Source organism: Betta splendens, chromosome 2, assembly GCF_900634795.4.
Source record: "Betta splendens chromosome 2, fBetSpl5.4, whole genome shotgun sequence".
NCBI lineage: Eukaryota > Metazoa > Chordata > Actinopteri > Anabantiformes > Osphronemidae > Betta > Betta splendens.
In genome coordinates this window covers 3,863,134-3,890,477 of record NC_040882.2, presented here as the reverse complement: position 1 = coordinate 3,890,477, position 27,344 = coordinate 3,863,134, and the positions used below count along the sequence as shown (strand labels likewise).

General features: G+C 45.6%; 3 protein-coding genes and 1 long non-coding RNA gene across 12 annotated transcripts in view; 1 reads left to right on the top strand and 3 right to left on the bottom strand.

The window, feature by feature from the left end:
- Positions 1–15,842, bottom strand: part of spega (striated muscle enriched protein kinase a) — a 38,017-nt gene extending 22,175 nt beyond the window's left edge. Inside the window, exons 1-4 of one of the 8 annotated variants that reach the window (XR_008696218.1) lie at positions 15,097–15,842; positions 12,989–13,472; positions 11,537–12,070; positions 1,248–1,340 (exon numbers count right to left, since the gene is read on the bottom strand). Coding sequence is in view for 7 of the 8 variants with exons in the window: in XM_029143169.3 (XP_028999002.1) it covers positions 1,248–1,340; positions 11,537–11,918 (475 nt within the window). In the remaining variant the exon portion in view is untranslated. Of the gene's footprint in view, positions 1–1,247; positions 1,341–2,098; positions 3,009–4,628; positions 5,037–8,446; positions 8,734–11,536; positions 12,071–12,988; positions 13,473–15,096 lie in introns of those variants that run through there. The other 7 variants (XM_029143169.3, XM_055513124.1, XM_055513127.1 and 4 more) reach the window with 7 other exon arrangements.
- Positions 15,843–16,226: 384 nt separating this feature from the next.
- Positions 16,227–17,518, bottom strand: LOC121201769 (uncharacterized). Its single transcript, XR_005896871.2, has 2 exons — positions 17,383–17,518; positions 16,227–17,168 (listed from the first exon to the last, which is right to left on the bottom strand). It is a non-coding gene; the product is annotated as an uncharacterized LOC121201769 (long non-coding RNA).
- On the top strand, positions 16,448–18,504 carry inha (inhibin subunit alpha). Its single transcript, XM_029142904.3, has 2 exons — positions 16,448–17,127; positions 17,487–18,504. Exons 1-2 carry the CDS (start codon positions 16,827–16,829, stop codon positions 18,236–18,238), a joined length of 1,053 nt encoding a protein of 350 aa, XP_028998737.1. The 5' UTR covers positions 16,448–16,826; the 3' UTR covers positions 18,239–18,504.
- Positions 18,505–19,227: 723 nt separating this feature from the next.
- Positions 19,228–24,817, bottom strand: LOC114844183 (gap junction gamma-1 protein-like). Of its 2 annotated transcripts, none has more exons than XM_029131357.3 (5): positions 24,602–24,817; positions 21,889–22,159; positions 21,596–21,809; positions 20,859–21,524; positions 19,228–20,705 (listed from the first exon to the last, which is right to left on the bottom strand). In XM_029131357.3, the coding sequence occupies exons 2-5, from the start codon at positions 22,126–22,128 to the stop codon at positions 20,692–20,694; spliced, it is 1,134 nt and encodes a 377-aa protein (XP_028987190.1). In that variant the 5' UTR covers positions 22,129–22,159; positions 24,602–24,817; the 3' UTR covers positions 19,228–20,691. The 2 variants fall into 2 exon arrangements, with proteins under 2 accessions (XP_028987190.1, XP_028987183.1); XM_029131350.2 differs by lacking the exon at positions 24,602–24,817 and adding an exon at positions 24,425–24,593.
- Between the last annotated feature and the right edge of the window lie 2,527 nt (positions 24,818–27,344).

Sequence of the window (27,344 nt, the reverse complement as noted above, 5' to 3'; positions counted from 1 at the left end):
CAAGGCATTCTAGCGTAAGAGTGGAAGCAACTAGATGAGGGATTTATTAAAAAAACAAAACAAAAACAAATGATGTAGCATCTCATCCCTCCCTCATTTGACATTCTTTCTTTATTTTTTTGGTGCGTGTCTCTAGAGGGAAGAGACGAGGGCGTAATCAGCCCACCAGCACAAAGCTTCGAAAGCGCAAACACTGTGTACGAGTGAGGGAAGAATATCAAATTTCTTCTGCTAGAGGAGAAGAGTGTCAATATTTCTGATCTATATTCAGACATGCTGTTGCTTGGTTTGGAGAAGGGTATGAAGGGTTTGTGACGCCAACGCGCCATCACCTTAACGAACAAAGACATCCAGGAACTTTACAGAAGCTGTACGAAATGTATGAAATAGTAAAAAATAGTTGAAAATTAAAGAAATGATGTACATTAACAGATCAACAGACTTCAGTGGGCTGACGTGCAAAACATAAGGTCAAGGTTACTCAAAAATGTATTTTGCAATGATTAGTGGATTAACTTAAAAGCTGATTAGTAAATGATTACGCTTTTTCTCATTCTTCTCACCAGCAGGCAAAACTCAAACATTTGTTGATTTCAGTGTCTTAAAAGACATTACACCCAACTCTAACTGATAATGTACTAGCAACACAAACTGATAAATTCAACTCATATCATCATGTTCCTAGATTATATAGATTTTGAAAGATCTACAGCAATGCAGAGTTCAGTCTCAGCAGTCATAATACAGTAAAATAATCCCTGCCATTAGAGTCTTCTTCATTTATTTAGCAGAACCCATCTCTTTGTGGCCTGTTTCTTTCCTGCTGTGGCGCACGGTGAGATCCAAACCCAACACAGGTTCCTTGCTGGAAACTAGGGCAGTGTGTCACACTCTTGCATCACCCCATGCGGGATTAATGCATTCTGCTGTATTGGATTTTATCCAGCACGTCGCAGGCCAAGCTGATAACAACCAGCCATTACATCTATTGATCTGCATTGCATCCTAATTTTGATTAGGAGAAGTGTGTTTTTGGCAGCAATATTAGAGCTGCGGTAAATCATTTTGACTTTTGCCTCATAAAAGAGCTGAACCAAATATGAGCCTGCCGCATACATCTTATGTATCAGTATCTTTTACAACATGTGCCGCTATAAAAGATCAAAAAAGTTTAAATGTCAGGTCAAAACAGATAATCTAACAAGTGCAGACTGTGCGGAGTAAATCACAGACTTAAGACTAAATACCTGAGGGTCCTCTTCGTCCAGCCTTATCTTGGTGCCTCCCTTCTTTGGTTTCCATCTGAGGTTCTGTGGTCTCATCCTCTGTGGTCTCAGAGTCTGGAATAAAGACAAAGAAGGAGGAAAATTCAGATAAAAGAAGTGAAATTAATGAAGAAAAAGAGTGTGAAAACAACTGAGCTTTGGTGGGAATGACGTTTCACATTTGCTTAGCAGCACGGACTGTGATGGGTCCTTGAAAAGGGCCACGTAGAGCCCCTAGAGTGAAATAAATGGGCTAAAGCTCAAGCGTGACATAAGCCTGCTGTGGCTTATGAAAACGTATGGCTCATAGGCTGAAGGGAGGGGGCAAGATGTGTTTCCCATGGGTATGACTTCATTAGGTGATAAAATGAGGGGATGATCAACTGGCTATACTCAATTCAATTCTCCTTTAAAAGGTTTTCACATTAAACTTAGGTCAAAATACTGACGCAACATTCTCTAGCAAACACTGGAACTGAAAAGCTCACATCACGTGAATCTCATACAGTATGCATCCACAAGAAATAAAGGTGAGGGCAACATGTATTGGATTGTGTAAAACGAGTAATAACAAAATTTTAAAAAGACATATGAGGTGGCGGTAGTGCAGACAAGTCTTAGATATTATGAACAAGAAAACACAATAAAGAGAGACTGACTGAGAGGAACACAAAGTGCAGACTGGGTCATAATAAACTGCCTGGAACCACATCTCTGTGGCTGAGATCACATTACATCAGTGGGGAAATAAGATGAAGTCAGACAGGAGGATATGGGAAGGAAGGGTGGGTGGGGTGAGGGAGCAGGGGATGAGTCAAGGCGGGCAGGTTTACCATAGCTTTGCTTTCGGCAGGAGCGGAAAACTTCGCTTCCATAGTGGCAGCAAGAGAGGGCAGATGGGAGAGCACCGTTACTATGGAAACCAGCATCTCTCTCACCCACACGACCAATCCTCTTCGTACCCATTAGAGTCTAAAATCACCAGCCAAACTGGGTGGCTGACGGATATGTTTACTGGTTAGAGAGCTCGCGAAGGGGGAGGGGGACAACCACAAGTCTGGTTGCACCTCATTGCACCTCACATCAAGCCAGATCCTGATTAGATAATTCCAGAAGGTCTGCCTAATGATGAGAGCCAGTGTAACAGGAACAATAAACATTAAGTTATTACATCGCCAGCAGCAGCTTGTGTGTTTTTATAGGTGTAGGTATGTAGAGCCATTCAGCCGTATACAAAAAAAAACAACAACAACAGGTAAATAATCTTAGAAGCAAGAAGCTCAACTGAGCAACTGAATGTGTTACAGCTTGAATTTCAATGTAAGGGTTGTGTCAGCAGCCTCAGAAACCTACACTGCCAAATATTACACCATCAACCATCAAGACATTACATTATTCACACAGGTTGTATGTCGTGCCATTACAAAAATAAGGCTTTATGGGGGTGGATGTACAATAATAAAACCCACTCAAGCAGTGAAGAAAATACACTATGGCAATACAGATGTTGCACAACAGCAACTTTCATATCGAGGGAGTTACAAGAGAAACAAATCAAAGTGAAGTACATGCCGAGAAAAATGCCTGGAAATAAATTATAGGCTACAGCAGTTAAACTTTTCAGGGGCGAAAGAAAAAAAAATCAACACGACGACGAGTACAACAGTGATTTGGGTTAAAAGCTCATACTGACAACACACCATGGGTGAATCTGCCAAATGTCCGTGTAGAATGGCCAGTTCTCTGAAACAAGATACAAAGTAGAAGGCATTATTTACAGCAAACAGTTCCCATTAAGGCAAAATGTGTTATAGAAGGTGGGACATTTGTGTTTGCTGCAGAAATGCACGAAAGGTTTAATTATCCCATTATCTCCAGTCAAAGGTCGTTTTCGCAGCTTTACTTGAGTCGTTAGTAGAGAATGAAGCGGGTTTTTGAACCTTTTTATTAACAGACCTTTGTGCTGTACAGTAGTTACTACACAGTAAAAAGTAAAAATACCGTAATATGACTGTGAAAGCCCCTTTCATATATTTCACAACAGCAATTTGTGAAGCATTTCCAGAGGTTTCCAAATCCCTCTCGTGTATAAATGTGAAATAAAACCCTCTTGCATGGGTTAGCTAAAATAGAATACATGGCAAGTAAAACATGATGCAAACGTAATATATCATACTAACATCTTAAAACCTGCACCACAGAGACAAAGCCATGTATTGATTTAACTTTTTAAATCCTAATAACTATTGCTTGGGTCCCTGCTGATAAAGCAGTTGGTAAAATTGCCTCCTGGACAGTCTGTCAATCAGCACCAAGGAGAGCTCCTCAGAATGACTCACAGCTTTTTAGCCAATGGGAGGCAAAAGTAGCAAAAGTGAAATGACTCACACTTCACACTTGTTTCCCCCTCTTTGTTTGCTGTGCTCTCCCCATTGGTTAATGTGGTCGTGCCAGGCAATTCGATTAAGCATTGCCCAGCGGCAGCTGCTGTGTGACAGTCCTCCCTAGAAGCTCCCTTTGGTCTGGTGATCTCCATTGTCGTGGCCTCGAGATAATTGTATCAGCGAAACCCAGCCGCAACTAGCATCCGTTTGAAAAACTACATTAGGCAAATACTTAAAATAAATTGATTCTGCTTTAATCCAAATCCTGCCACTATTATTGAAATAATTCTGGTACTGGAAGTGAAAAAACACGTCTTGGGGCTTGATGCAAAATTCTACAACAAGCACAAGACAACAGCTGTGTGGTTTGCTTCGCTCACTTTCCCAGCCCTTGTGACTGGCTGCCCTGATTCTCAGGTCTCCACGGAGTGTAGCCTACTGACACACTTTTCACCTGCTCTGAATATGGGGGACCTGTTATATGATTTACTTATTAAATAACAAAACTGTCACAAGCACCAAGGCGAGATTCATATTTCGAGACGCTGAGCAGAATGGGACAGAGGGAGTGGAGCAGAGAACTGGACTGTTTGATAGCGTCAATGCGCGTATTGTGGCTTCCACTAAGTGTGATGGTTCAAAGAAAATCTATTTTTTCCATCAAATCCATTTCTCCTGGCTTGGCTTTCGTTTTTCTTTCAAAATTTCCTTTGTCTAACATTAAAGACAGATTCATGCATCGGTCTCACTTCCCCACACTTTGACTATTTCAGCTTTTTCCCACAGCGGATTTGAATAAAATGTTTATTTTACTGCTGTTATTGTTTACAAACTAACACATTTAGGTTTCATTTTCACTTAAAGGGTGTGGCATAATGTACAAAAACTAACATAGGATGCAAAAGGCGCATGTTACAGTAAAGCCTAGTAACAACAGCAATACTGTATATGTGCTCTTTCCATATGAAAGCACACTTACCTGAAATCTCTTCTTGGACCAGATCTTCTTCATCTTTAAGCCGCGCTTCCTGCTAAACGTACGAGATTACCTGTAGCATGAGCTCACAAAAACATCCTTACAACCAGAAAAACCCCAGGGTGTGGCATCAACAACGAGAAAAAAAGGGAAAAGATCTAATTCAGAACGGGTTTTAGCGCCTTTGGTGCGTGGGTGTGTTTACTCTCGAGCCTGGCAGCAAAGATGGGGAGAAAGAGAGAGAGAGAGGACGCGCGTCAGATGAAGCCAGGTGTCTTTGTGTCTGAATGTGCATCCGCTGATGTGAGCAGCGTTCCTCTCTGACGTAGAGGCTGCCTTCAGAGGGACAATTCTCAGCTGGTTTGTCCAGCTCCCCCCACCGCCAGCTCGCCCTGCCTCAATCAAGAGTGCACTCAGAGCGGGAGGAGGTGGGGGGGTTGGAGGTCTGAGCAGAAGGGGTGTGTTGGTCCTGATTGCAGTGACGAGAGTGGAGGATAAGAGGAGGGGGGGTGGAAAAAACGAGGAGGAAAAACAACTGGCTCTAGCAGAGCTTGTTCACTTTTCTCCACCCCCCCCACCACACCAACCGAGCAGCAGGAATGGAAGACGGGAGCGACAAAGAGGAGGATTGAGGCAAAGGAGGATTTAGAGAGAGAAGGAGGTGGGAGGGAAACAGACAAAGAGTGGAGAGCGGAGGCGGGGAGGAAAAGAAAGATGCGTGAGGGAGAAGGCAAAGCAGGGGGAGAAGTCGCTACAGTATGATATGATGAAGGGATAAATATTGAATTGGAATACATTTTAATTTTCTTTTAAAATAATTAAAAGCCGCCGCTCAAAATTTTTCACACATCCAGCTGCTGCGAATACAAACAAAACCAAATCTGTAAAGCCTGCACCGCTCAATCCCGCTCTCCTCCTTTGTTTTCATTCCTGAGCAAGGTAGCGGTCCTCAGCTAAACCCGCCAGCCATCCATTATTTATCCACAGTGTATTCCACATCTGCTGGCATTAATCAGCGACAGGGTCAAGGTTACCACTGCCTCAAACGCCGCCGAGGACTTTCTCACTCGCTTACAGTGTGTTTCGTGTTGCTTACTTCAGGCTGCAACACACATTCATCATTATCATATGATAACAAGACATACTGCAATATAGCCTAAAACAATGTAGACTGCAGAAAATGGAAAAGAGCGTCCTATGTCTGCAGCTGGGTTTCTTCCATTATTGTCTTATTTTCCTCTGACTAAACTATTATTGATATTCCACTGATTTCTATTTCTAGGCAGAAGCCGGAGCAAAGCAGGCAAAGAATATTACGAAACCTTCTCTGGATGCCTTAAAATGTGGGGAACCAATGTGACAAGAATATGTAACGGCTTCCCACGATCTACCTTCCGAAACTCCCTCTGCCTCTAACACAGTCTGACACATATTAATTGTTCCTTCAGACACATCTGGGCTCCAAACACTTTCTGCATCAAACAAATCTAAAAATAATTACTGCCTGAGACAGATCCAGTTACCCAAGGCCTTAAATGTTCTTCCTCAAATGAACTTAGAATGTTGTCTCGCTTTAAACCTGATCTAAATGTTAGTAGTTGGTTTTTCACTTTGGTCAATCCTAGATGCAGTGGATTAAAGTCTGACATTGTTATTTTAACAACCCTGCCTCTGTTCACCCTTCAGCCGCCTCGCACACCTCCTCCAGCTACTGTATCACCGGTGTGAGGCGTTGGGTGCAGCACAAAGTGCAACAAATCGATAGCGATGCTTTATGCGCGATATGGGAAACACCCCCAAGTAACGGTTCAAACGCCCCAGGATCAATAAGCCCATCACAACAAAAGATTCCTCGGCCATCGTCCCATAGCAGTGGCAAGGCTTACATTTCATGCTGCTTGGAAACAGCTCTCACGAGGTCGTGCTTTGTTTTTTTTTCTTCTCATACTCAATCAGAGCCGCACCGACCCGGCTTCAACCAGTCGCTGGCTGGGAAATCACAACATGAGCCGTTTAGGGAAGATAATTGGATTTTATTGGCGCATGTCATTTATCTTACTCAGGATCTGGCTTGTGTGATGATTCAAAAGGTCACACTGCAAACGTGCAGCATCTGGACATACGCTAATCCTCATTAGTGACCCATAACACATATCAGATATGCCTGAGCTAACATAACACTTGTTTTTTTTTAGAAGGAGGCTTTAGGCATTTGTTGAATCAGCCAAAACTATACTGTAGTGCACAGATGCTAATGGTTCGGTCACAAACATTGAATGAGCAATAAAAGACTCTGGTCAAGTACAATTTGGAGCGTGTATAGTTTAATTAGCCTAAAACAAGAAGCGAGTAAGCAGACTTCACGGAAACCCATTGATTTTGTGACAGGGGGTTGCTTTCCGTGGAGCTGGCTTGATGGATGTCTTCCAGGCACACAGCTTTATCAGCAGCGAGCCTGGCATAATCTCTCTGCAATGGAAAAAGGATTGTGCTGCTCTTACGCCGCACCCGTATCACACTATCACTGTTCTTCCAGCGAGGACCATGTGTCGTCATGCCAAGTCACAGCTTTTACCTCTATTTTATTTTTCTTGACTCGGCTGCTCTTCGGAAGAGGCCGCGCGGCAGATTCACACAAATTCTGACAGATTCACACTGCATGCACCTACAGTACAGTTGTGTATCCAGAACCTCAGGGCAGCGGCAACAATAATCATTCAAATTACTTTAAATGAAAGAGGTCAAAGGTCAAAATGATTCTTGATTTTGGATATGACATCAAAATCACTGCAACAGCCAAATAATAGTCTGTGACATATGGAGTTGAATTCATTTGAATTCAGTGAAAAATTCTTACTAAAGACATGAATGTAGTGAAGTTGTAGTTTACAGGATGTTCCAGCTGCATCATACTTCATGTACACTCCAGTCAGTGTCTACTTGTAAATCCTTTGCTTCAAATATGGAGTGTGTTATGTCACTGCATCTGCGTTTGAGTCCAAATGAACTCTCCGGCTAAGTGGCACACTTCAACCATAGCCTGGACAAAGGGAAAACATTTCCATTAAAACGACACTTCTTCATGTTTCAACGAAAACTGCACAGAAGTAAATCTGTGTGTTGGCATGTAGACCAAGGTGGTTCCAAACTCCCCAAACGCCAGTGGCCAACGCTGACGGTCGCGCCGCAACATGATCCTACCACTTAATCCAGACCAAATCCCAGAGGGGTCCTGTGAATGACTGCGTACCAGCGGGACGGAACACAAACACGCACCTCGCCAACCCAAACACTGGGGGAACAACTGTTGCTTTACGCTCGCGTGTTGCCTCAGCTGTCCCGAGAGAGCGCCGTACCTAATTAATTGCACTGTGTCTTTAATCCGCTTGAGCATAAACATTTAGAGAATGTGAAATCATCAAGGAGCGAGCGTGTGCCAGGACGCTAACGCGGGCCGTCAGTTGCTAACATACAGTAATGCTTTCAGCGGCTGGTATAATCTTAGCCTTTTTCCTAAAAAAAGGTTAAAAATGAATCATATTTAGCAAAGAATCATGTGCAAAATAAGTATTTATAGACAACCATATGCATATTTATTACTATGCCAAGCAAGAGCTAAAGAAAAAAGTCTGCTATAAAAGGCTTTATCCATGAGGACACCAGGAAGACTAACGGATTCCAATTAAGCATCAACAATAGCAACCTCAAGTGTATTGCCTCGTTTTCATTTACACAGCGAAGCATCTGTTCAGCTCAACTGAGTCCGTGTTTCACCTCCAACCAACTATCTCGTGCTACCGTTCACATTCTTCGATGCTCACCTCTTTGCTTTTTGCTTCGTGGCCCACCTTCACCCTCCCTCACGCTCCTCAGAGCCTTGCGTGCGTCGAGCAGCTCCTTCCGCAACATGGCGCTCGCCTTGTTTATATTCCTCTTAAACCAGCTGGACAACTAGCGCTGCCCTTGAGACTTTCCCCCTGAGACACATCACTAAAAACTAATTAGCTTCTTCAAATGACTCATCTGAGGTAATGATGGCTTTACAACGGCCTTCTCTGCAGAGAAAATGAGGAGCGAGGCTGTTCCGTCTTCTTCAACCCATATCCGTTTCACTTCCTCCTGAGTTCTTCCCGTCCTCTCTAACTTTGCCTGCTTACTTGGCTCATCTATTTCCAGTCCTGCATAGTACAACCCCTTTCGATTCTGGGCTTCCCCTGTGCACCCCCTTTCTGAGGGCCTGCTACCCAGTTATAGCAGGAGATTAAACACGCTGAACGACCTTTGTTGTCCTTAGTGGGCTGCCCTACTTGGACTACAGGACTTTAAAACTCTGGCACAAGGTTGGCATGTTCAATAATATCTTAATGATTTGCTACAACTGCACATCTATTAGGGGACAATGCAATTACAGGGACACCAGTTCAAGTGAGACGGATCCACTTCGCATAGCGAAGTGCTCGTAAACCTTGGAGTTCGAGGTGAAAATAAGTCTGCAGCCTTGCATGAGTGAATAAAGTCGTGTGACTAAATATTGTAGATACATATAAAGCATGCATAGCGGCCTTGCATGTATGGAATTAGTAGTAATATGAATATGTACATATCTAATGAATGTCTCAGTGTTGTGTTGCTCCTCACAAGCAAATGCCGACCATATTCTTGTGGCAAGTATTATTAGAGTCTCTACAGAACGACTGAACCCTTTTCTGTCAGCTTGTCGCTCTACTTTATAAATGTCTCGCAGATGATGTAACAGATGTTCTGGCATTTATTATGACTGTTCAAGTTGTTCCAAATGACATCCCCAGGAAATGACTACTTCTAAACAAACCCAACATCTCCAGTACCAGATGCACAGTTTGTGCAAAGTGAATGTGGCATATGTCATTTTTGTCAGTTTGACTTTAGAAAAAAAAAATGTCTTGTCAAAGTCAGGTCGCCTTTAAAAATATTTAGTTTACAAAAGGTCAAAGGATATGACGGTAGGTTTTGCTTTTCCTACAGCAGGTGAACCATGTGGTGGTAATGTAATGTGTAAAGTTCCTACATATTTAATGGGTGACGTCATCACAGGAGCCTGGACTTCTAATCCAGCACTACTGCGTTCTGTTTGGCCGGTTCTCTCCACGTGAAATCTTCAAGTGACCAGCTGGACTGACCGACTGACTCACTGAGTATTAATCAAAAGCAGCCAGAACAGCCATGGTAATGGCTCACACACATGCGCTAATAGACACCAATAGGAATACACATTCACAGACCCCCCCCCCACACACACACACACACACACACACACACACACACTTCAGCTCAGCCACCCTCATCTCTTTCATCACGCTGACCGTGATTGAGTATGACAGCACCGCGTCTTTGACCGTGGTGATGCTATAATTATCTGTGATGTCTGCTGGTGCAATCTGAGAAGGGGGAATGGCGGCGTCCACACATCACCAGAGCACGAGCCCCCTGGCTGGTACTGCACATACCAGACCATAAATAACCACAAGGAGGGAGGGAGGGAGGAAGAGAGATGCGTAAGAGGGAGGCAGAGGTCGGACACACAGCAAGAGAGCTCGGAACTAGAGAAATTAATAAAAGCAAGGACATGTAACAACAAAACATTGTTTAGCTGCCCTTGAACCTTTAATTGTATCTACCTAGTGCTAACGTACAGTAGTAAAAGGAAGACTGGCTTCTGCTAGGAGAAGGTCTAGCCAAGCATTATCCTACAGTAAATGTGTCTTTATACATCGGAGGTCAAGGGATAGGTTATAAAAAATACTGGCTTCACTCATTTAGTTAAAAGACAATCAGGTAATGAAAGCTATATTTACAATCATCTACTATTTCATCAAGTTGAAATGAAGGCAAATGAGACAGTCAGCGAGACAGACGTGAGAAGAACACAATATAGAGCTGAAATGAACAGGCAACGCGGGGAAACCGAGCCCGGAAGATCAAACCCAGGAGAGCGACGCAGAGGTGCTGAGTGATTTGCCAGATGGGCCGTGCGTGCCAGCTCATGGTGTGAGAGCCGCTGACATGTGAGCTCAACTGTCAACTTTCTCCACCAGCAAAAAGACTGATCATACGCACCCGGCAGTGATCTCTAGTAGGGGGTATTCATAACCACGCAGCTTAAAATTCAACAGCCGAGTCATATCTGCTTAGTTTAACTCAACAAAGCTCTTTGAAATCCGAAGTCTGCATCCAAGTCACAGCTTTAATAAGAACCACACTGATAAACACTTTCCTTAAAAAGCAGATGTTCCAAGATAAACTGGGAATTGTGAGAAATCTATTCAAATTCATCAGGCTGATGTGTCCTTGAGACACTGGGGGCATTTTCACTTTCATACTATTTATGATAGTTACGTGCACACTCTTAAGACTAACTTATCAGTTTTTGTCACCTGCCATAAATAGCTGCTTATTTATATTACACTGAAAAGGTAATGATCAGCTTTGACGTCAGCGAAACGATGTGAAATATGAGACAAATGATTTATGTCTCACATGCATTACTGTGTGAACTTATGCTGATGGTGCATCAGCAATGGCTGAAACAGTGTTGTACAGATTATTTGTACTAATAATTAGCCATTAGATGTCAAAGTACAGCATTAGGGTACCAACACAAACAGTCTGCACGACAATGGTAATTTTAGTGAGACCGTTTAAATGTGCTATGTGATGGACTGAAATAACTTTTACACTATTCTGCAAAATGTAGTATAATTAATAATAACAACAACAGAGTAACAGGAAAAGGACCAGAGCTTGGGTTAGTACTAGAGGCGCCATCATTTCTTAAGCTATTGAAAAGCATTTGCCTGTGAACAAGGCAAGGTTTGAACTTGTAATGAGGTCGGTCTCTTGTTGTAAACAGCTTGAAGTTACTAGGAAATTACCTTCACCAAGGTCCATAATGGCCAGAACAGCACTGCAGCTCGTCTCTCCAAGCTCATTGGTTGCCACGCAGGTGTACACGCCAGCATCGCTGGTGTGGCAGTCCCGTATCCATAGTCCCCCTGAGTCCTGGGCTTCTGAGGCGGGAAGATGCTGATCGTTGTGGTACCAACTCAGTGAAGGTTTTGGAAATCCCCCCACTGACACCCTCAGTCGGATATCACAGCCAGCGCCTACCGCTGCCTTGCGAAGTTTTCGGATAAAGGTCGGTGGTGTGGGTTCCTGCACTGCACTGCCAGTTTCTGGAACGACCTGGTCCTTGATTGTTTTGGCCCCTTTAGAAGTGGTGTTGAGACTGGGATTGGGTCCAGAGCCTTCTGCCATCTTGATTTATTTCACGCTTCTTTACAGAGTGTACTTTTTTAATGGAAATTGATAGGGCTATCCCAGCGAGGTGCAGTTATTGAAGGCCTCTGCTGAAAGTCTCCATCAGTGGGAGTACATGGGATGTTTCACCAGGACTACTGCACGGAGGCCTGCAGGAGACAGATAAAATGAATCAGACCCATGTTATCAGACACCTGCAATCCAGTAAATGAGACTGGTTCTGTAGATGCTTTTCAGAATTGACAGCATCCATCATGTCATCTGCTTTATTAAGATTTTAAATAGCACGTATATTCAATCCAAAAGCACTTGTCATACATTTGTATATTATGTAGTAGGAGACTGAGGAGAAAGTATTCATAAGGTCAGGGATTCAAAGACACAGTATGTCAGATTCTGCTGTATTGAACATTCCTTTGTTAAAACTGTCTATTCTAAGTCATGCAAATTCATCAAGTCCCAAGCTGCTACAGTAAAAAGCTACCGTGGACTGTCTCCCCCTCCTTTAGTGAAGCGTAGCCTGCTCAAATGGTGTCACTCTGACACTCATTGTTCACACCTGATGTGCCATGTAGAGAAAGGATGTGACAGTCCACGATATGCTTAGTGCTTCAACTCACTGCAACGCAGACAGCTACCGGTGTGTGAATTCACAAGTTTATAGTGTAATATAATGCTGCTTTCTATATGGTCTAATGATATGTAGCCCATTGATTTGTTGGTCTTACAAAGTGTGATGGACACTGCAGACAACAGTAGCCTCCACTCTCCTACCTAAACTGTAGCTTTCCTAATGGTACCAGTGTATTGCTACCTAAATAAAGTTGCTATGGTCGCATCTGTGTGTAACGAGAGGGCTGCGAAGTTACCATTATTATTAATGTAACAAAAAAAACCATTTCACATTATCCCCACATTTCCATTGTAGGAATCTAAACAGCTATGTTAAACGTGTGTTTAACATAGCTGTTTATACGTTAGCACTAGGTAGATACAACATTTTGACCACTAGCATATACTAAAACCTGATTGAAATGCACATGCGGTGGTAAGAATGACTTCCTTACCTCACCTTTAAAGCTGAAAGGATTTCCTTTGGACATTCCCACAAAGTCCATGTTGAGGTAACAAGATCCATGGAGCAGAATATTTAATGTCAAATCATTTGCTTGCCCGTGTCTCCGTGTGTCCTTTACCAGGCAGCGGCTGTGCTGAAGGTGTAAGTCCACCCTAGGATCATGTAGCATTAACAGTCACCACCATGGTCCCTTTCAACAGTGTTAACCCCGGTGAAGAGAGGTGAGACCGAGACAGATCCTTTTTCCCTTCATGTCACACCACCTAAGCTTAAATGTCTAGTGTTTTCACACTAGATTTCTACTTCGAGAAAAAAAAATCAGTTTCAACCTTATTAGGCATGCGAGTACAGAAAGGGCACGTTAGCTGTATCCTCTTTCCCCGTGTCACTGCTTCACCCCCAGCTCCTTCAGGTTGGGAACGACAGCTGCACCACCACAGAGAGGTCACATTTCTCTGGCTGCTATGTGTGACCTAGACGCACACACACACAGACACACACACCAAAGCACCCACAATCCAAGACCTTTAGATAATGTTATCAACCAGAAAATGTGTGTGTGTGTGTATGTGTGTGTGTGCGTGCGTCTGTGAGACAGGCAGAGACAGCATTTGTGTGACAGTTGGAGTTGCTATAATAAGAACGGCTAAGAATAAAGACAGGACTTAGTGATTCATGCAACTGTAGGACAGTGATATAACAATACAATATACCTGCAGTAGGCCCAATAAAAGTCCAGGGTTGATACGTGAACTCACATTTCGTTACAGTATGTCAGTCATGAACAATGTTAAATGTTGATAAACCAATGAATGTTTAACCTTCACGTCAGAACCCAAGTTCCATGAAACTCAGCTCTTCATTTCTGTTCAGTTTAGAGGAATAATAGGGTTTGTGACTATGGTATTTCTCTAGTTGCTGATATAGTTATGTTGAACTGGGAGTGAGGTAATAGTGAATGTACTGTACGTTCAAATCACGCTTTGTGCCGTAATCAAATACAGCAAACTCATCTCAAATGCCTCTCTCTCTAGTGCGTATCATTGAACTCGCCGACAGGTTAGTATTTAATCAATATCAACAAGGTCAGGTTTGAAAGGGTGGATGAGAAAGCATGTTTCCTAAAAATGTAAATAGACTACATGAGAAAAAGCAGACAGATTCAGACAGACGGCTCAAATGGAGCGACTTCGTCTAGCTCATGTTGGTTGCCATGAGCGACGCCCTGAGGAGAGAACAAGGTCAAATTTGCCAAGCGCTTTGATCCACCTCGCCGAGAAAAAGTGCCACTTTATGTAGAGCTGGGTTAATGGATGACTGAACTTGAAAGAAGCCCAGACATGCTTCAGGTCACTCTGACTTTACCCTAGTTTTAGCAGCTTTGACTTTGAGGAGCTGTTGCTGTGGTGACAGGTTTGGGAAGATTTTCACTTTGCCTCCACTCACTTGAAGTGTCACCCTCAAAATAAACCAATGAATTCTCTATAAAACAGTAATGCCAGTATAAATAATACTAACAAGTGCTGGTTTTGACGGTGTCCTTTTTCTGCTATTCCTGTTTACAGCTACAATCCTGAGTTAAATTGTGCCTCGTCAGCCAAAAGGAGGACCATTGATATAAGGTACGAAGCTGCCAAGTTGACCTACATTCACCCACCTGCAGGACCAAACTCAGGATTTTGGCTTTGTTATGAGGCATTTGATTATTATGATTATATCTGTGGCTTAAGATAAATAACATATTTAGTTTTACTTATAAACAGCAGCCTAGATTCATCTGCTTCTGAGCACAAATAAAATAAAATAAAATGAAGTGAAAGAGACCTGTATTTTCTTTCCCCACACAGAGGCAAATGTGAATAAAATGCATTGCTTCAATGCCCTCTGCTGGTAAACGCGTTACGGCACTACTCCAGTGAGGAAAGATACGGTCACGGTGGTTGTGAATCATAATGTATGTTTTCATGACAATAACACCTTTAGCTGAAGTTCATCTTTTAATGAACAACCAGATTAATAAGTAATAACCAGAATAATAACACAAATAAGGACGGAGATGGGGTCCTGTTTCTGACTTTTCATTAGCTTGGTCCTCACCTGCTTCTCGCTAGCATTCTCTCTGTTTCTGACCCTTTCTTCCTCTCTCCGTCTTTAAGACAGGACAGGAACTATGACGTGGTTTGACTCACGCAATAGCTTCGCTCGCATAAGCAGCCACCAAACACTTTTGTTGTTTGCGACGTTTGTTTGTTAGCTGTGTTAGCCACAGCTACCGTCCGTATCAGCACAGGTGTTGCTAATAGACGCGTTCGACGTCGACGTCATCAAAGAGATGCGCGCGCACATCGGCAGAAATAGTGGAATAATTCATTAGTGTTCAAATGTCTGCTTGTCATATATGGTTTTTAGAGTTAAAATTCCCCTGGTGGACTGGAGTCATATAGGTTTGCTGTGAGTTACAAGAATTATCATTCTTTTTGGCGCGTCGTGATTAGAAATGATAAATAAACCAATTTAGTTACGACTTCAGTTCTGTTATTTTGTTTATGTAAATATTAAAATAGTCCATAAATATGGCTCTAGTATTATCCAACTAACCCAATATCATATTCACATTATTACGTATTTTGCTGTTGTACTTTGATCCTCCCTAATCATTATAGTTAAATGTTGCTAGTGTTTTTATTATTTTAAGTAAAACAATCTTAACCTTCTGTGTGAATGTTCCGTTACATGAATGTAAACAGTAGTTTACAATTTATAGCCTTTAGCCTGTTTTTACAAAGAGAGATAAAACTTTTTAAAAGCACGGTTGTAAAAGTACATTTGCTTGTTTTAACAAGAAAATTGGTTGGTTCAAACATCTGGTACAGAACAGATGTTGGCCTCCTATATATATTATACAGAAACACTCATTATGAAAAAAAAAAAAAAATAAATAAATAAATAAATAAATATATATATATATATATATATATATATATATATATAGATATAGATAGTATATATATATATATATATAGATATATAATATATATATATATATATATATATATATATATATATAGATATATATTCAATGTCTGAAAAGCATATATTTATATAATATATCATATATATATATCTATATATATATATATATATATATATATCTATATATATATATATATATATATATATATTATAAATATATGCTTTTCAGAGATTGATTCAAGGATTCAAGGCCAGACAGATAACATTTTGTTTAGTGGGAAAACGGGTATGATGTGCGTAAGTGTTTTCAGCTGCCGATAAAGCAAACACAAGTAAAAATAACAATGTTATCTTTCAAACAGAAAAATCTAAAAGGATGGTATAATTGCTACATCTTTCACATATGACAAAATAGCTGAGAACTTGATATGACTTGATATGAATGCATCAAAGAAACGTGCTTTACACTACGACAAACACAGTGTGTGTCAAGTGGCATGAGTGGTTTGAGCTATGACTAAAAGAAACCAAGCAAAAGATAAACCAAAAAATAATACATGGAGACACATTCTTTCAATACTGTGTGAAACAGCTACAATAAACTGATAATGCAATATCCCAACTGTCAAGGCCATTCTTTGCTATCTCACATTAGTGTTTCTGCCTGCAGACTGCGCTCAGACCCAGACAGCTGCAGACTCAGCCGCGCATATCTGTGAGAATAAGGGAAGTCACAGACCATAATCAGTTTTCCACTACTAATTGGCGTTTGTCTTTGTAGAAAAAGCCTGGAAATAGACAGTTCTCTGCTTTGTGGTGTATTTCGTGTGAAGCGTTGGTTGCACGCTGCGACCATGGTGTCCTGCGCTCTCCTCATCCTGAGTCCGTTGTGGATCCACGGTCTGATTGAAACCTGCGGGGCAGAGGAGCTGTCCAGGGAGGCGGTATTGTCCTGGTTCAGAGAGCGGGTTCTGGACGGCCTCGGGCTGGAGGAGCCTCCCGTGACCTCGCTGCAGCGCTTCGATGGGGACGCGGCACAGCCACCAACCAGGCACATGCATCAGAGGGCGCTGAGGACCAGCAGGACGGCATGGGTCAACCGCCGACCCGGCCCGGCCCAGGAAACCTCTCAGATCATTCTCTTCCCCAGCTTTGGTAAGGAGCTTGTAGATTTTGTTTTTTTGTTGTGTTCAAAACTGTGGTGAGAAATAAAAGTAATGAGTGATTGGTAACGAAAGAAATGTTTGCTTAGTTTGTGTTGAGTTTAGGACAGATAGTGTAAAGCACATGCAAAACTTCACACTAAACTCCAGTTGTGTGTGTGTTGCATGTGCTCTTCTTATCTTATCCTAGTGTTTTATATTGTGGGCGACAACATGCATGAGTAAAAGCAGGATTTTGTAATGTCACCACTTCTTGTACAGCGGCCGCTCCAGTAAACAGCAAGACTTAGTGAAAGCCCCGCACGGTGCAATAAAAAAGCAATAAAGTTTCCAAACGCTTCTCTCCGGCAGACTCCTCCTGCGACAGGTCTGACTCAGCTCCCGCAGCGGCCGCCACAAATCACTTCACGTACTACTTCCAGCCTTCCGTGAACAACCACGAGACCACGGCCACGTCTGCCCACTTCTGGTTCTACGCGGGCAAAGACGCCTCTGCGAACACGTCCGCCCCGCTGTTCATCCTCACGCCGGCGCAGCCGCGTCTCCAGGCGGCGGAGGCCCCGTGGAAGAGGAGCGCGGACGGATGGGCCACCTATCGGCTGGACCGCGCTCTGCTGTCCTCCCTGGACAAAAGCCCCTTCCTGCTCCAGGTGCGCTGCCTGGCCTGCCGGTGCCGCCCCAGCGAGCCGGACAAGATGCCCTTCCTGCACGTGCACGCTCAGCCCGCGCGCGGCTCTGCGCGCTCCCGCCGCCACGCGCCCGTGACCATCCCCTGGTCTCCCTCCGCCATCGACCTGCTGCAGCGGCCCTCCGTGGACAGGCCGCGTCACAGCGACTGCCACCGCGCGCAGATCGAGATCAGCTTCGAGGAGCTGGGCTGGGACAACTGGATCGTCCACCCCAAGGTCCTGACGTTCCACTACTGCCACGGGAACTGCTCGGCGTGGGATCGGACGGCGTCCATGCTGGGGATCACCCAGTGCTGCGCTCCGGTGCCAGGCACCATGAAGTCGCTGAGGATCACCACGACGTCCGACGGCGGGTACTCGTTCAAGTACGAGATCCTGCCCAACATCATCCCCGAAGAGTGCACGTGTATTTGAACATGTAAAGGGCCAGCTTAGTAAATGGCAACGCTTTGTGCATGCTTGTGATGGATAGATTTTTTATGCTCCGGTTCTAAAATTTTATACTTTGACGGGAAGTAGCTATTGTTTTCCAGTTCTCTACAGACAAATTGGCGACACTGTTTCGTTGTTTTACTAATTGCTTCAGGAATAACATGCAATACGAAAGAACAAATAGCGGAGTGTTGAAACAAAAGCCAGTGCGTGACAATAAAGCTGTGACTTCTGTACTGTGAATTTAATGATTAGCAGTTTCCTCCGTTTCATTGCAGAAAAACAATGTCCATCAACAGCAGGGTCAAACGCAAACACGTTCTAACTATGCACGCCATGCAGCTCATTGTAAAACAACCTTTGATGCCTTTCCAGTGCGAGCATACAAGCTACTGTGAGTTATGCAGAAGGAATGCGATCACGGGTATAATTTGGTTGTAGTTCAATGTAGCCACACCGACATTCTTGGTTTTACGTGGCACAGATTCTTAAATTCAGCCTCATATAAAATAATTTTCCACATCGGGGGGAGCAGATTTTTGGTAACTGCTTAGTCATTTTTACAGAGTCTGTGTTTAGAAGATTACATTTTTAAAGTTAAAAAGGAAAAAAAAGCAGACTTGTGTCATAATTCAGAAAAAGTGCCAACTAAATGAAACCAAACCCAGCACCGCCCGTTGTGGTTAATCTCCCGTTAGAGGGCAGCAGAACACCGCGTCATTTCCTCAGCAGCGCCTCTGCGTTCAGTCCGTCTCCCGATGATTAAATGATGTAAAGTAATGTAGACTAAATCAGTTTGAATACTACGCATTTGACTGCCTTAAACATAACTGTGTATATGAAATACTTGACCTGACCACTGTAGTAATGTTAGTGAAATGCTTCTAAATCTCGCTTTTTAACAGATTATTACAATACGTGGGCACTGAATTATAAAGCGCCGACTACAAAAAAAAAAACAAAATAGCCACTCAGTTCAAATATTTATTTACAAACGACAAGACAAAATATTCTCTACAGTTACAAACACTACAAAACTTGCAAAGAGATAGTGTAAATCACTGAAAACGTACCATATTCAAATGGGAATGTCGGACATTGCCTTAAGTAGCAAAACCGGAAGTGAGATGATTACAAAAATACAGCATCAGAGTGTGTTTTTTTTCCAAGGCACAGAAGATAAAACCGACTGACGGGCTGTGAAGAATGAACTTTGTGTGAACGCTGAGGTTAACTGAGAAAAGACAAAAAAAAACTTGACGAATGGAGGATTGCATTTGTTTACATGGCACCGGCTCGTGCGTCAGCAGTCATCCTTTCCTCGGCCACGGTGAACGTCTCGCTCTCCTTCCTCCAAACACATGAAAGCGTCCGTGTGTCAGCACGAGCGGCGGTGCGCGTCCACGACGGAAAATCTGTCTCATCAAAGGAGAATGTAAATCTACGAACAGACGAGGACGGAGTTTGAAACAGTAGGAGACAGATGTTAGCAGCTGCTTAGCAAAACCCTTCCGAAAAGGCAAACGAAACGTTTCTGAAATGACCAGCAACGACAAACACGAATCACTTTTTTCTATACATTACATAATTTAAAGAAAAGCACTGACCAACCACCAAGCGCCTACCTTTCAGCAGTCAATAAACAAGCGGCATGTGTTGCCAAGGTAACCAATTTAGAGTCATAGTAAAAAGAGTTACAGGTGAAATAAATGGAGTATTTTCAATGTTTTCACGGTACAAAATATGATTGAGAATTTTTTCACAACATTTCCCGTCGATAAAGGATTCAAGCATTTCCCAGGTAAACATTTGGCCGAATGGAAGTTTGAAGCAACATTTTTGAAAATGGTGTGGCTCCTGGCAAATAAACCCCTTCAATCCCCAACATGTAATGTAGAACAGGTTAAGGCTGTGTTTTGGGAGATTCAGGGGCTAATAAGCCTCAACCAACTGAGATGGTAACACTCTGCAACACGTATTAAACCGAGAGCCCCTCTTTAGAAAGAAAAGCACAGAAAAAAACAAATGTACAGTCAGCCAGAGGTGCTCGAAGCCGGCTGTAATCTGTGCAAGATGTGAAACGGTCCAGGACTGTTGCGTCGCCAGGCACAAAACGCGCCCAGTGGCCGAAGGCACAGGGTTGGATTCCGGTTGGCAAGAACCAACTTGAGATGTGGCAGGCTTTCAAGTCTAGAGTCATGGAGATGAAATCATTTGTCGAAACGCAGCTCGGTCGGCTCCTTCTCCCTTTACGGCTGACCCCTAATACTGAAAGGCTCATTTCTGTCACACACACACACACGCACGCACGCACACACACACACACACACACACTTTGGTCTCCCTCAGTGGTCTGACTGCATTCCCATATGTGCTTCCCCATGTGTTTAAGGCCAGTAGGAATGAAGCACAGACATCTGAGGCAGGAAGCACGCTCAGGCATGTATCCCTACAAGAGCAGGAGACAGAATACAGCATTCAGCACATTTTCACCTAAACCTGGTCTTTAAAAATGGGGGTTCCCTGGGTAACAGCCAGTCCTCCAAGAAGAGCGTGCATTACAAATGTGAATCCACCTTTGGAAGCGAGCGCCTCCGCTCACCTTTGTCACTGGCCTCTCCCTGCTTCTCCTGGGCAAAGTTGAGGCGGTTCTGTTCAGCAGCAGATTGTGCAGACGCGCTGACCTCCGGGCTGCTGCTTCGCGACGGGCTCCCCTCGTCCGCCTGGTAGGCCAAGTCAAGGTGCTGCTGCGCCTGCTTCAGGTGCCGCCGCAGCCGCTCCAGCTCCGTGCCGGGCGGCCGCTCGTCCCTGAAGGTGTCCCGGCCCGAGTCGGCGGTCGGCGAGTCCCTCCGCTCCCCTCCGGGTTTCTCCTTCTTGGTGGCAGAATGGTACCCGGGCGGCGCCGAGGCCAGGGCGCGCGGGGGGCACGGGCGGCGCGCGGCGCGGCGGCGGACCGTGTCCCGGACGCCGCCGACCCCCAGGTGGAGGAGCTCCAGGACGGTGAGCAGCAGACACAGGAGGGACACCAGGTACATGACCAGCAGGAAGATGGTCTTCTCGGTGGGCCGGGACACGAAGCAGTCCACCGTGTGCGGGCAGGGCGCGCGCGTGCACACGTAGGAGGGGATCACCTCGAAGCCGTACAGGAAGTACTGGCCCAGCACGAAGGCCACCTCGCAGGCGGCGCGCAGCACGAGCTGCGCCACGTAGGCCCTCATCAGGCCGTCGCGCGCGATCCGCCGGCGGCCGTCGTGCTTTTTCCCCGGGCCTGAAACAAACAGCGGGTTAGGAAGCGGCGCGGACGCGGCGCGCGTGTGGCGGCGGGCGCTCCGGCCATACTTTTGTCCGCTTTGGCAGCCTTGTCCGACTCGATCTCCTCCACGATCATGGGGTCCTCCTCGCCGTTGTCCTCGGCCTCCTCGTAGTCCCGAGCCGTCGCCCGGGAGACGAGGGGCATCCTCCGGCCGGGGCGGTACTCGCTGTCGCCCATGCGCGCGATCTTGTGCATGGCGAAGCCCAGGTACATGATGGTGGGAGTGGTGGTCATGATCACCTGCAGGAGGAGAGGAAGAACACGTGCACCTGAGACGAAGACGTCCAGGAGCGATTCAAGCCTCGCGTTGAGGGCTCACCTGAAAGATCCAGAAGCGGACGTGCGAGAGCGGCGCGAACGCGTCGTAGCACACGTTCTCGCACCCGGGCTGCTGCGTGTTGCACACGAACTTGCTCTGCTCGTCGTAGTAGATGGTCTCGCCCCCGACGGCCGTCAGCACGATGCGGAAGATGATCAGCACCACCAGCCAGATCTTCCCCACGAAGGTGGAGTGGTCGGAGATCTCGTCCAGCAGACGCGTCAGGAAGCTCCAGCTCATGGCGCCGAGGTGACCGGGGAGCTAACGCTAGCTGTGGACGGAGACAGGAGACACAATGCAGTTGTGTTCAATCACACACACACACACACACACGGGTATCACAGGCTACAGGCAGCAGTCTGGTACTGTAGGCCCACATTCATCCAGCTCCTGCCAGGCCCAGCCTGCGCCGCCTCATCAGACATCAAAGGCCGAGCTGGCAGGTCGCAGCTCGCGGTGGAGCCCCGCGCTGCCTTCAGGCTGCAGGAGACTCCAGCAGCGAGCGGAGCGAGGAATTCATTTCCCGCCACGCCCCCAGAAGGGTTGCTTTGAAAAAAAAGCACAACCTGACACCTCAGCACGAAGAAAGCGCCGGCTCTGGTCCATTTGCAGCTCGGCAACCAAGCGGATAACTGAATATTCACAACTCAATTTAGCCTTTTTCTAGAAGAGGTGTTGTTTCCGGGGAATCCGTCCTTCCACAGGGTGCAGCCAAGAAAATCCACAGATTCTCGTGACTCATTTCAACATGACAAGGCTTTAGCCATTACAAGCATCCGTAGGCATGCGCCCTCAGATTACAGCACAATGCCTCCACCTCCTGCGCCAGGTCGCTGCTCGGGTCCTGAGCGTCCAGACGTGACGGCTCGACACGTGTCCGGGCTCGACCGCAAACGCTTCGCCACCGAGGCCGTGAAACTCAATTAAAAACAAGAAACCAGACGCGTTGATGACGCTGGAGGCGAAGGAGCAAGTGCAGCTGCAGCGTGACTTCTGTTTTACCCCGGCCCCTAAGATCACACACACACACACACACCTCTATGGCAAAAGGCCAGAGACGCGGCAGCTGGAGGCGAATGCAGGACGTTCATGCTCCGCTCAAAGAGCAGACGGCCCCTTCACTGAGATGCAAAAAGCATCTTCTGCGAAGTAGAAAGAATCATACGAGCATTGATCTCATACACAAGTGTAATAAAACCTCCTGAACTGCACAAACAAACCTGACCTGATGACCTTCAAAAGTTCTACATTTGTGTGAGCCACGTTATCAAGCTTCAAACAAAATTATCTCTGGACTGTGGTCACCTTGAATTGCACCTACAGTACAGGTTGGTTTTAGCATTTTAGTCTACAAACTTTAAAGTGACTCGCTCTCGCGTTGTCTAGATAGAAGATTTGCAGCTTTCACTTCGATTACATGAAAATCAGATTCTAACGCTTGTTTAGTTTCGCTCCGCTGCCTTTTGGCACCGAACAAACGGGTCACGAAGCAAAGCGCTGGATGTTGCTACAACCTGAGAGGAGCAGGTGTTTGTGCTGAGGGTCAGGCAGGTTGAAGGGATTAGGACCTCTACTGCACCCTTTAACAAACTGTTACGTCCTTCCTTCACTGCCCTCCTCCTCAGATAAGGGCAAAAGCCGCAGCTCATCTGCAAAGCTCATCCGCAAACAGCCTATTTGTCCAAGTCCGTGCAAATATTTTTACAAGGCCACCCTGTGAAGAGCTCACAATGCTTTTAAACAGTAGCCTATTTGCCTGCGTGGACTAAACCCAGCTCATCTGATTTAATGGCTTTTCTGCTTCAGGAAGAGATGGGGGGGGTGCAAAGGATCTGGACAAAGCAAAAGGAGAGTTAACATTCCTGCCTAACCAAAAGCAGAAAGCTGGATTTTAGGGTTCAGGGAGCAGACAGAGGGCACATGGAAAAAGCTGTGTGCAGCCTGAGCAGCAACAGACCGCCTCACAGTCTGCAAACGTCAATCAGAGCGCTCCTGCGAAACAAAAATGTGTTTGGATCCGAGCAAAAATGGCCCGATCCGCGAGATGCATTCACTTGTCTGGTTCAAATAAGCAGCAAAATGGAGTTGAAAGGAGGTTTAAATGGTGCTCGGAAGAACTTTGCAGGCCTATGAAAACGCGCTGCTTAGTCAGACGGAACTGTTTTGGAAATTGTGGCATTCCTGGAGGAAAACAAAGTGGTGCCAAGCTTCAGCGGGGAAACAAAAATGCGATGAATTAGACGATGAAGCCATCATTTAAAGAGAGCCAGAGACACAACTGGTTAGGGAAGTAAAACCACTGTAAGAGAGAGCGAATGACGTTAAAAGGCTTAAAGGGGCAAAAACGCTCCGTAACGCGCGTAGCCACAGTTTATTCGTCCACACCGATGCGGAACATTGAAAACCCCGGCGCTATTAAAACTGCTCCTCTGGAACAGTTACCAAAACACATGAGCTCACGACATTTGGAGACGCGCGAGCCCGGATCAAATTTTCCCCTTTTTGGTTCGGACGTGATGGAAACGGGACGACTTACCGCTCTGCAGCACGCGCCGATCCAGGAACCCTTACGCAAAGCGCGCTGCGTAAATTCACACTACACCCGACTCGTAAAATAAACCTCTTGGCTGTCAGAAGAAAAGAAGAAGTCGGCGACGTGAACGTAAGGTGTGAAAAAGCCTAAAGTGACTCAACAAACGTTTCTTTCACCCACCTTCTGCGCTCCAATCCGCGCGTCTTGTCTCCGGCTTAATTGCTCGACCAGGTTTTCCTAATTAACGCGCGCTCTCATCGGCATCCGCGTGCGTCCGCGTCCGTGCGAGACTATGGCAGCCAGTCAGTGTGAACCCATGCAGTCCGCGTTGACCCCATGTGTCGGGGTCCCAAGGAAGAGGACAAAAGAAAGGCTTCGGAGTCCTGCGGGCTCCTGCTCCCCTCCTCCTCCTCCCCCCGCACCTCCTCCACGTAACTCGGCCCCATTGAAGAAGAGGAGGCCCCTCGCGTGAAACCCGAGATCCGCCACGCTGACTACCGTTCGGCCCTCGCGGAAAAGGACTTTTATAATATGATTATACTATCCGAGTGTCACAGTTAAACCTCGTGTCTCCATGGGGACTGTTGAGGAATTTCATAGGACACAGAAATACCATGACGCGCAGCGGGGAGCCTGTTGGACATTAAACGCACCACCGCGGCAGGCTGCAATAAAACAGACTGCCTGGAGGTCAATGTATTGAGTCAAGTCAACCTAAATGTTGAAAAATAGAATGAAAAGCAACAAAATGACCACAAAGATCAGGAATAAATGTAAAAAAAAGGAATAATCCGAGTTTTTCACCTGCTTCTATTCAGGGGCCAGTCGTCTCACCTTCGGTACAAATCCGGGGCCAAATAAGTCAAGAACTGCATGTTACGTTGCATTTTCAGTGAGCCGCCCAGTGAGAGGGGTTCCTGTCTGTTTACGCGGCCCCGCGCTGTCCCCCGGACCACGGCTTGGCAGCGCACCGGCCTGGCGGAGGCCTGCGTGACTGCAGCCTTCGCAGGAGGAGGCCCACCGTCCAAGAATGCAGCGGAGCCGAGCGCTCAGCAAAACACCAGATTCCTCGCTGTCATGCACGGCGCAGCTGCACCGCTCCCGGTTTACCAGAGGACCTGAAATGTTTGGAGGAAGCTGTGGGAAGTCGAGTCGGGCCAGATGCGTGCGTCCGGCCAAACTGCGGTGGCCACATCCCAGCTTCCCCTCATACTAACCATCCTCCCTGCTTTCCTTTAGCTCGTCAATATGGGCCAAGTGATGCAGGAACTCGCTGACCTGCTCCTCATTCAAAGACAGAGACTGGCGGATGATTTGGTTTGTTACGGTGTGTGTGAATGTGGCAGGTGACGGGTGTGGCGTTCAGGGCCCAGTGGCCAAGGAATGCCACCGATAGCATGCGTTTTAATATAAAATGGAAGTGGGGGGTGTCGCATCACAGCATGGGGGCTCGGGATTCCTTCCTGGCCCCCTGCAGCACATTAATGACCCGCTTGGCAGGAGCCGCCCTCCATTAAACATCCTCATGTTGTGGTTACAATTTAGCACCGGGCCTATTTGCTCTCAATACATAAACCACTGCAACACAAATACGCGGAGTCCAATTGTTCGTGAATGAATCATAAATATTTCAGGGCTGACTTTCTAGGCTCATTACTTTTGCCGTGTCGCGGGCCAAAAACAAAATGATTAAGCATTTCGTCACTTGGAAGTTTATTCCTAAAGAATTTTAATGCACGGCTTAAAATAGGCATGTGAGAGTGAGCGAAATGATCCCAGGTGGTGGCTCAGCTCAATAAAACAGAATTTATTATGTATAGGCTTAAATGCGAAGATGGTATTGTTTTTTTTTACGTAACACTTTGATTAAGGAAGACGAGTACAGTTGTGTAGCTACTAAAACAAACCAACACTTCTCTATAAAGGAGTTATGAGCGTCGTAGGCATTCTAATGGTTAGAGTAGGTTTTTGAATCCGTTGCTAGTGCTTAATTACTTACTTATTGTTGGCTCATGGGGTATGTAAAATCCAAAAAATCCCCACTTGGGGAAACAGCAGCTGTAACTCATGAGCTCTTAATTTGTAGGTTTTGTGATTTTTTTTTTCTGCACACATCCTTTAATTATTTTGCTCCTTTGAACTCGATCTTCTGGTTGACGGTCTCATTGGAGCGCGCGCGGCCGACCTCCAAACGTCCTGTACAGACGCACCGTGAACGGACCGACCTCGGCTCTGTGAATCTGGTTCACTGAAGGAGCACGAAAGCCGCCGCTGGTACAGTAAGCATTCACGAGTGCGTGAACCCGCTCCCGCCCACTGGTCCGGGCACCGGCAGCCATGTGGGTGCAATAGAAGGCGAGCATGTGCACGGCACATGTACTGTATCACTGGTGGCTAAAGAAATATTTACACTGTGTAATTGGTTAACATACCTTTCACACACTTGAGCCTTGACACGAAATCCGTCTTGGTCCGGAGGGGCAGGACTGGCGGTTTGGCGTCGAGTGGTCGAAAAGAACACAGTGTAACCAAAAGTCCTCAAGCTTGGGGTCAAACTTCTTCTGCAGCTTTTTGTTGTTCTGTCGCCGCTGCTGCTTTCAACTGGAGTCAGAAGCAATGTAGTGATTAGGCTGGCACGAGGGAGAAAGGGCTGCTCTTGGCTCAATTAGTAAAAAGGAACACTTCCACAGGCTTCTCCTGATACTGGTTGTGGACATGGGCCCCTGGGAAGGGGGGGGCTGTCCTCCCTGACCTACACCTATGTGACTATTTCATGTTTGTGTTTGTCAGGTCTGATGTATCCTCCTGGTTCTGGTCAACAAAAGAAAATCAGTTCTTGACTAAATTTAAATGATTTGAGTTGATGCCTGACCTTGATCTTAAACAACAAACTACATTCAAGGATTTGAAAAAAACAAAAGCT

Coding starts and splice junctions, on each gene's coding strand:
- inha (XM_029142904.3), top strand. CDS start 16,827: ATGGTGTCCTGCGCTCTCCTCATCCTGAGTCCGTTGTGGATCCACGGT. Junction 17,128..17,486: donor CATTCTCTTCCCCAGCTTTG/GTAAGGAGCTTG, acceptor TCTCTCCGGCAG/ACTCCTCCTGCGACAGGTCT.
- LOC114844183 (XM_029131357.3), bottom strand. CDS start 22,128: ATGAGCTGGAGCTTCCTGACGCGTCTGCTGGACGAGATCTCCGACCAC. Junction 21,810..21,888: donor TCCGCTTCTGGATCTTTCAG/GTGAGCCCTCAA, acceptor CTCCTCCTGCAG/GTGATCATGACCACCACTCC. Junction 21,525..21,595: donor GGCTGCCAAAGCGGACAAAA/GTATGGCCGGAG, acceptor TGTTTGTTTCAG/GCCCGGGGAAAAAGCACGAC.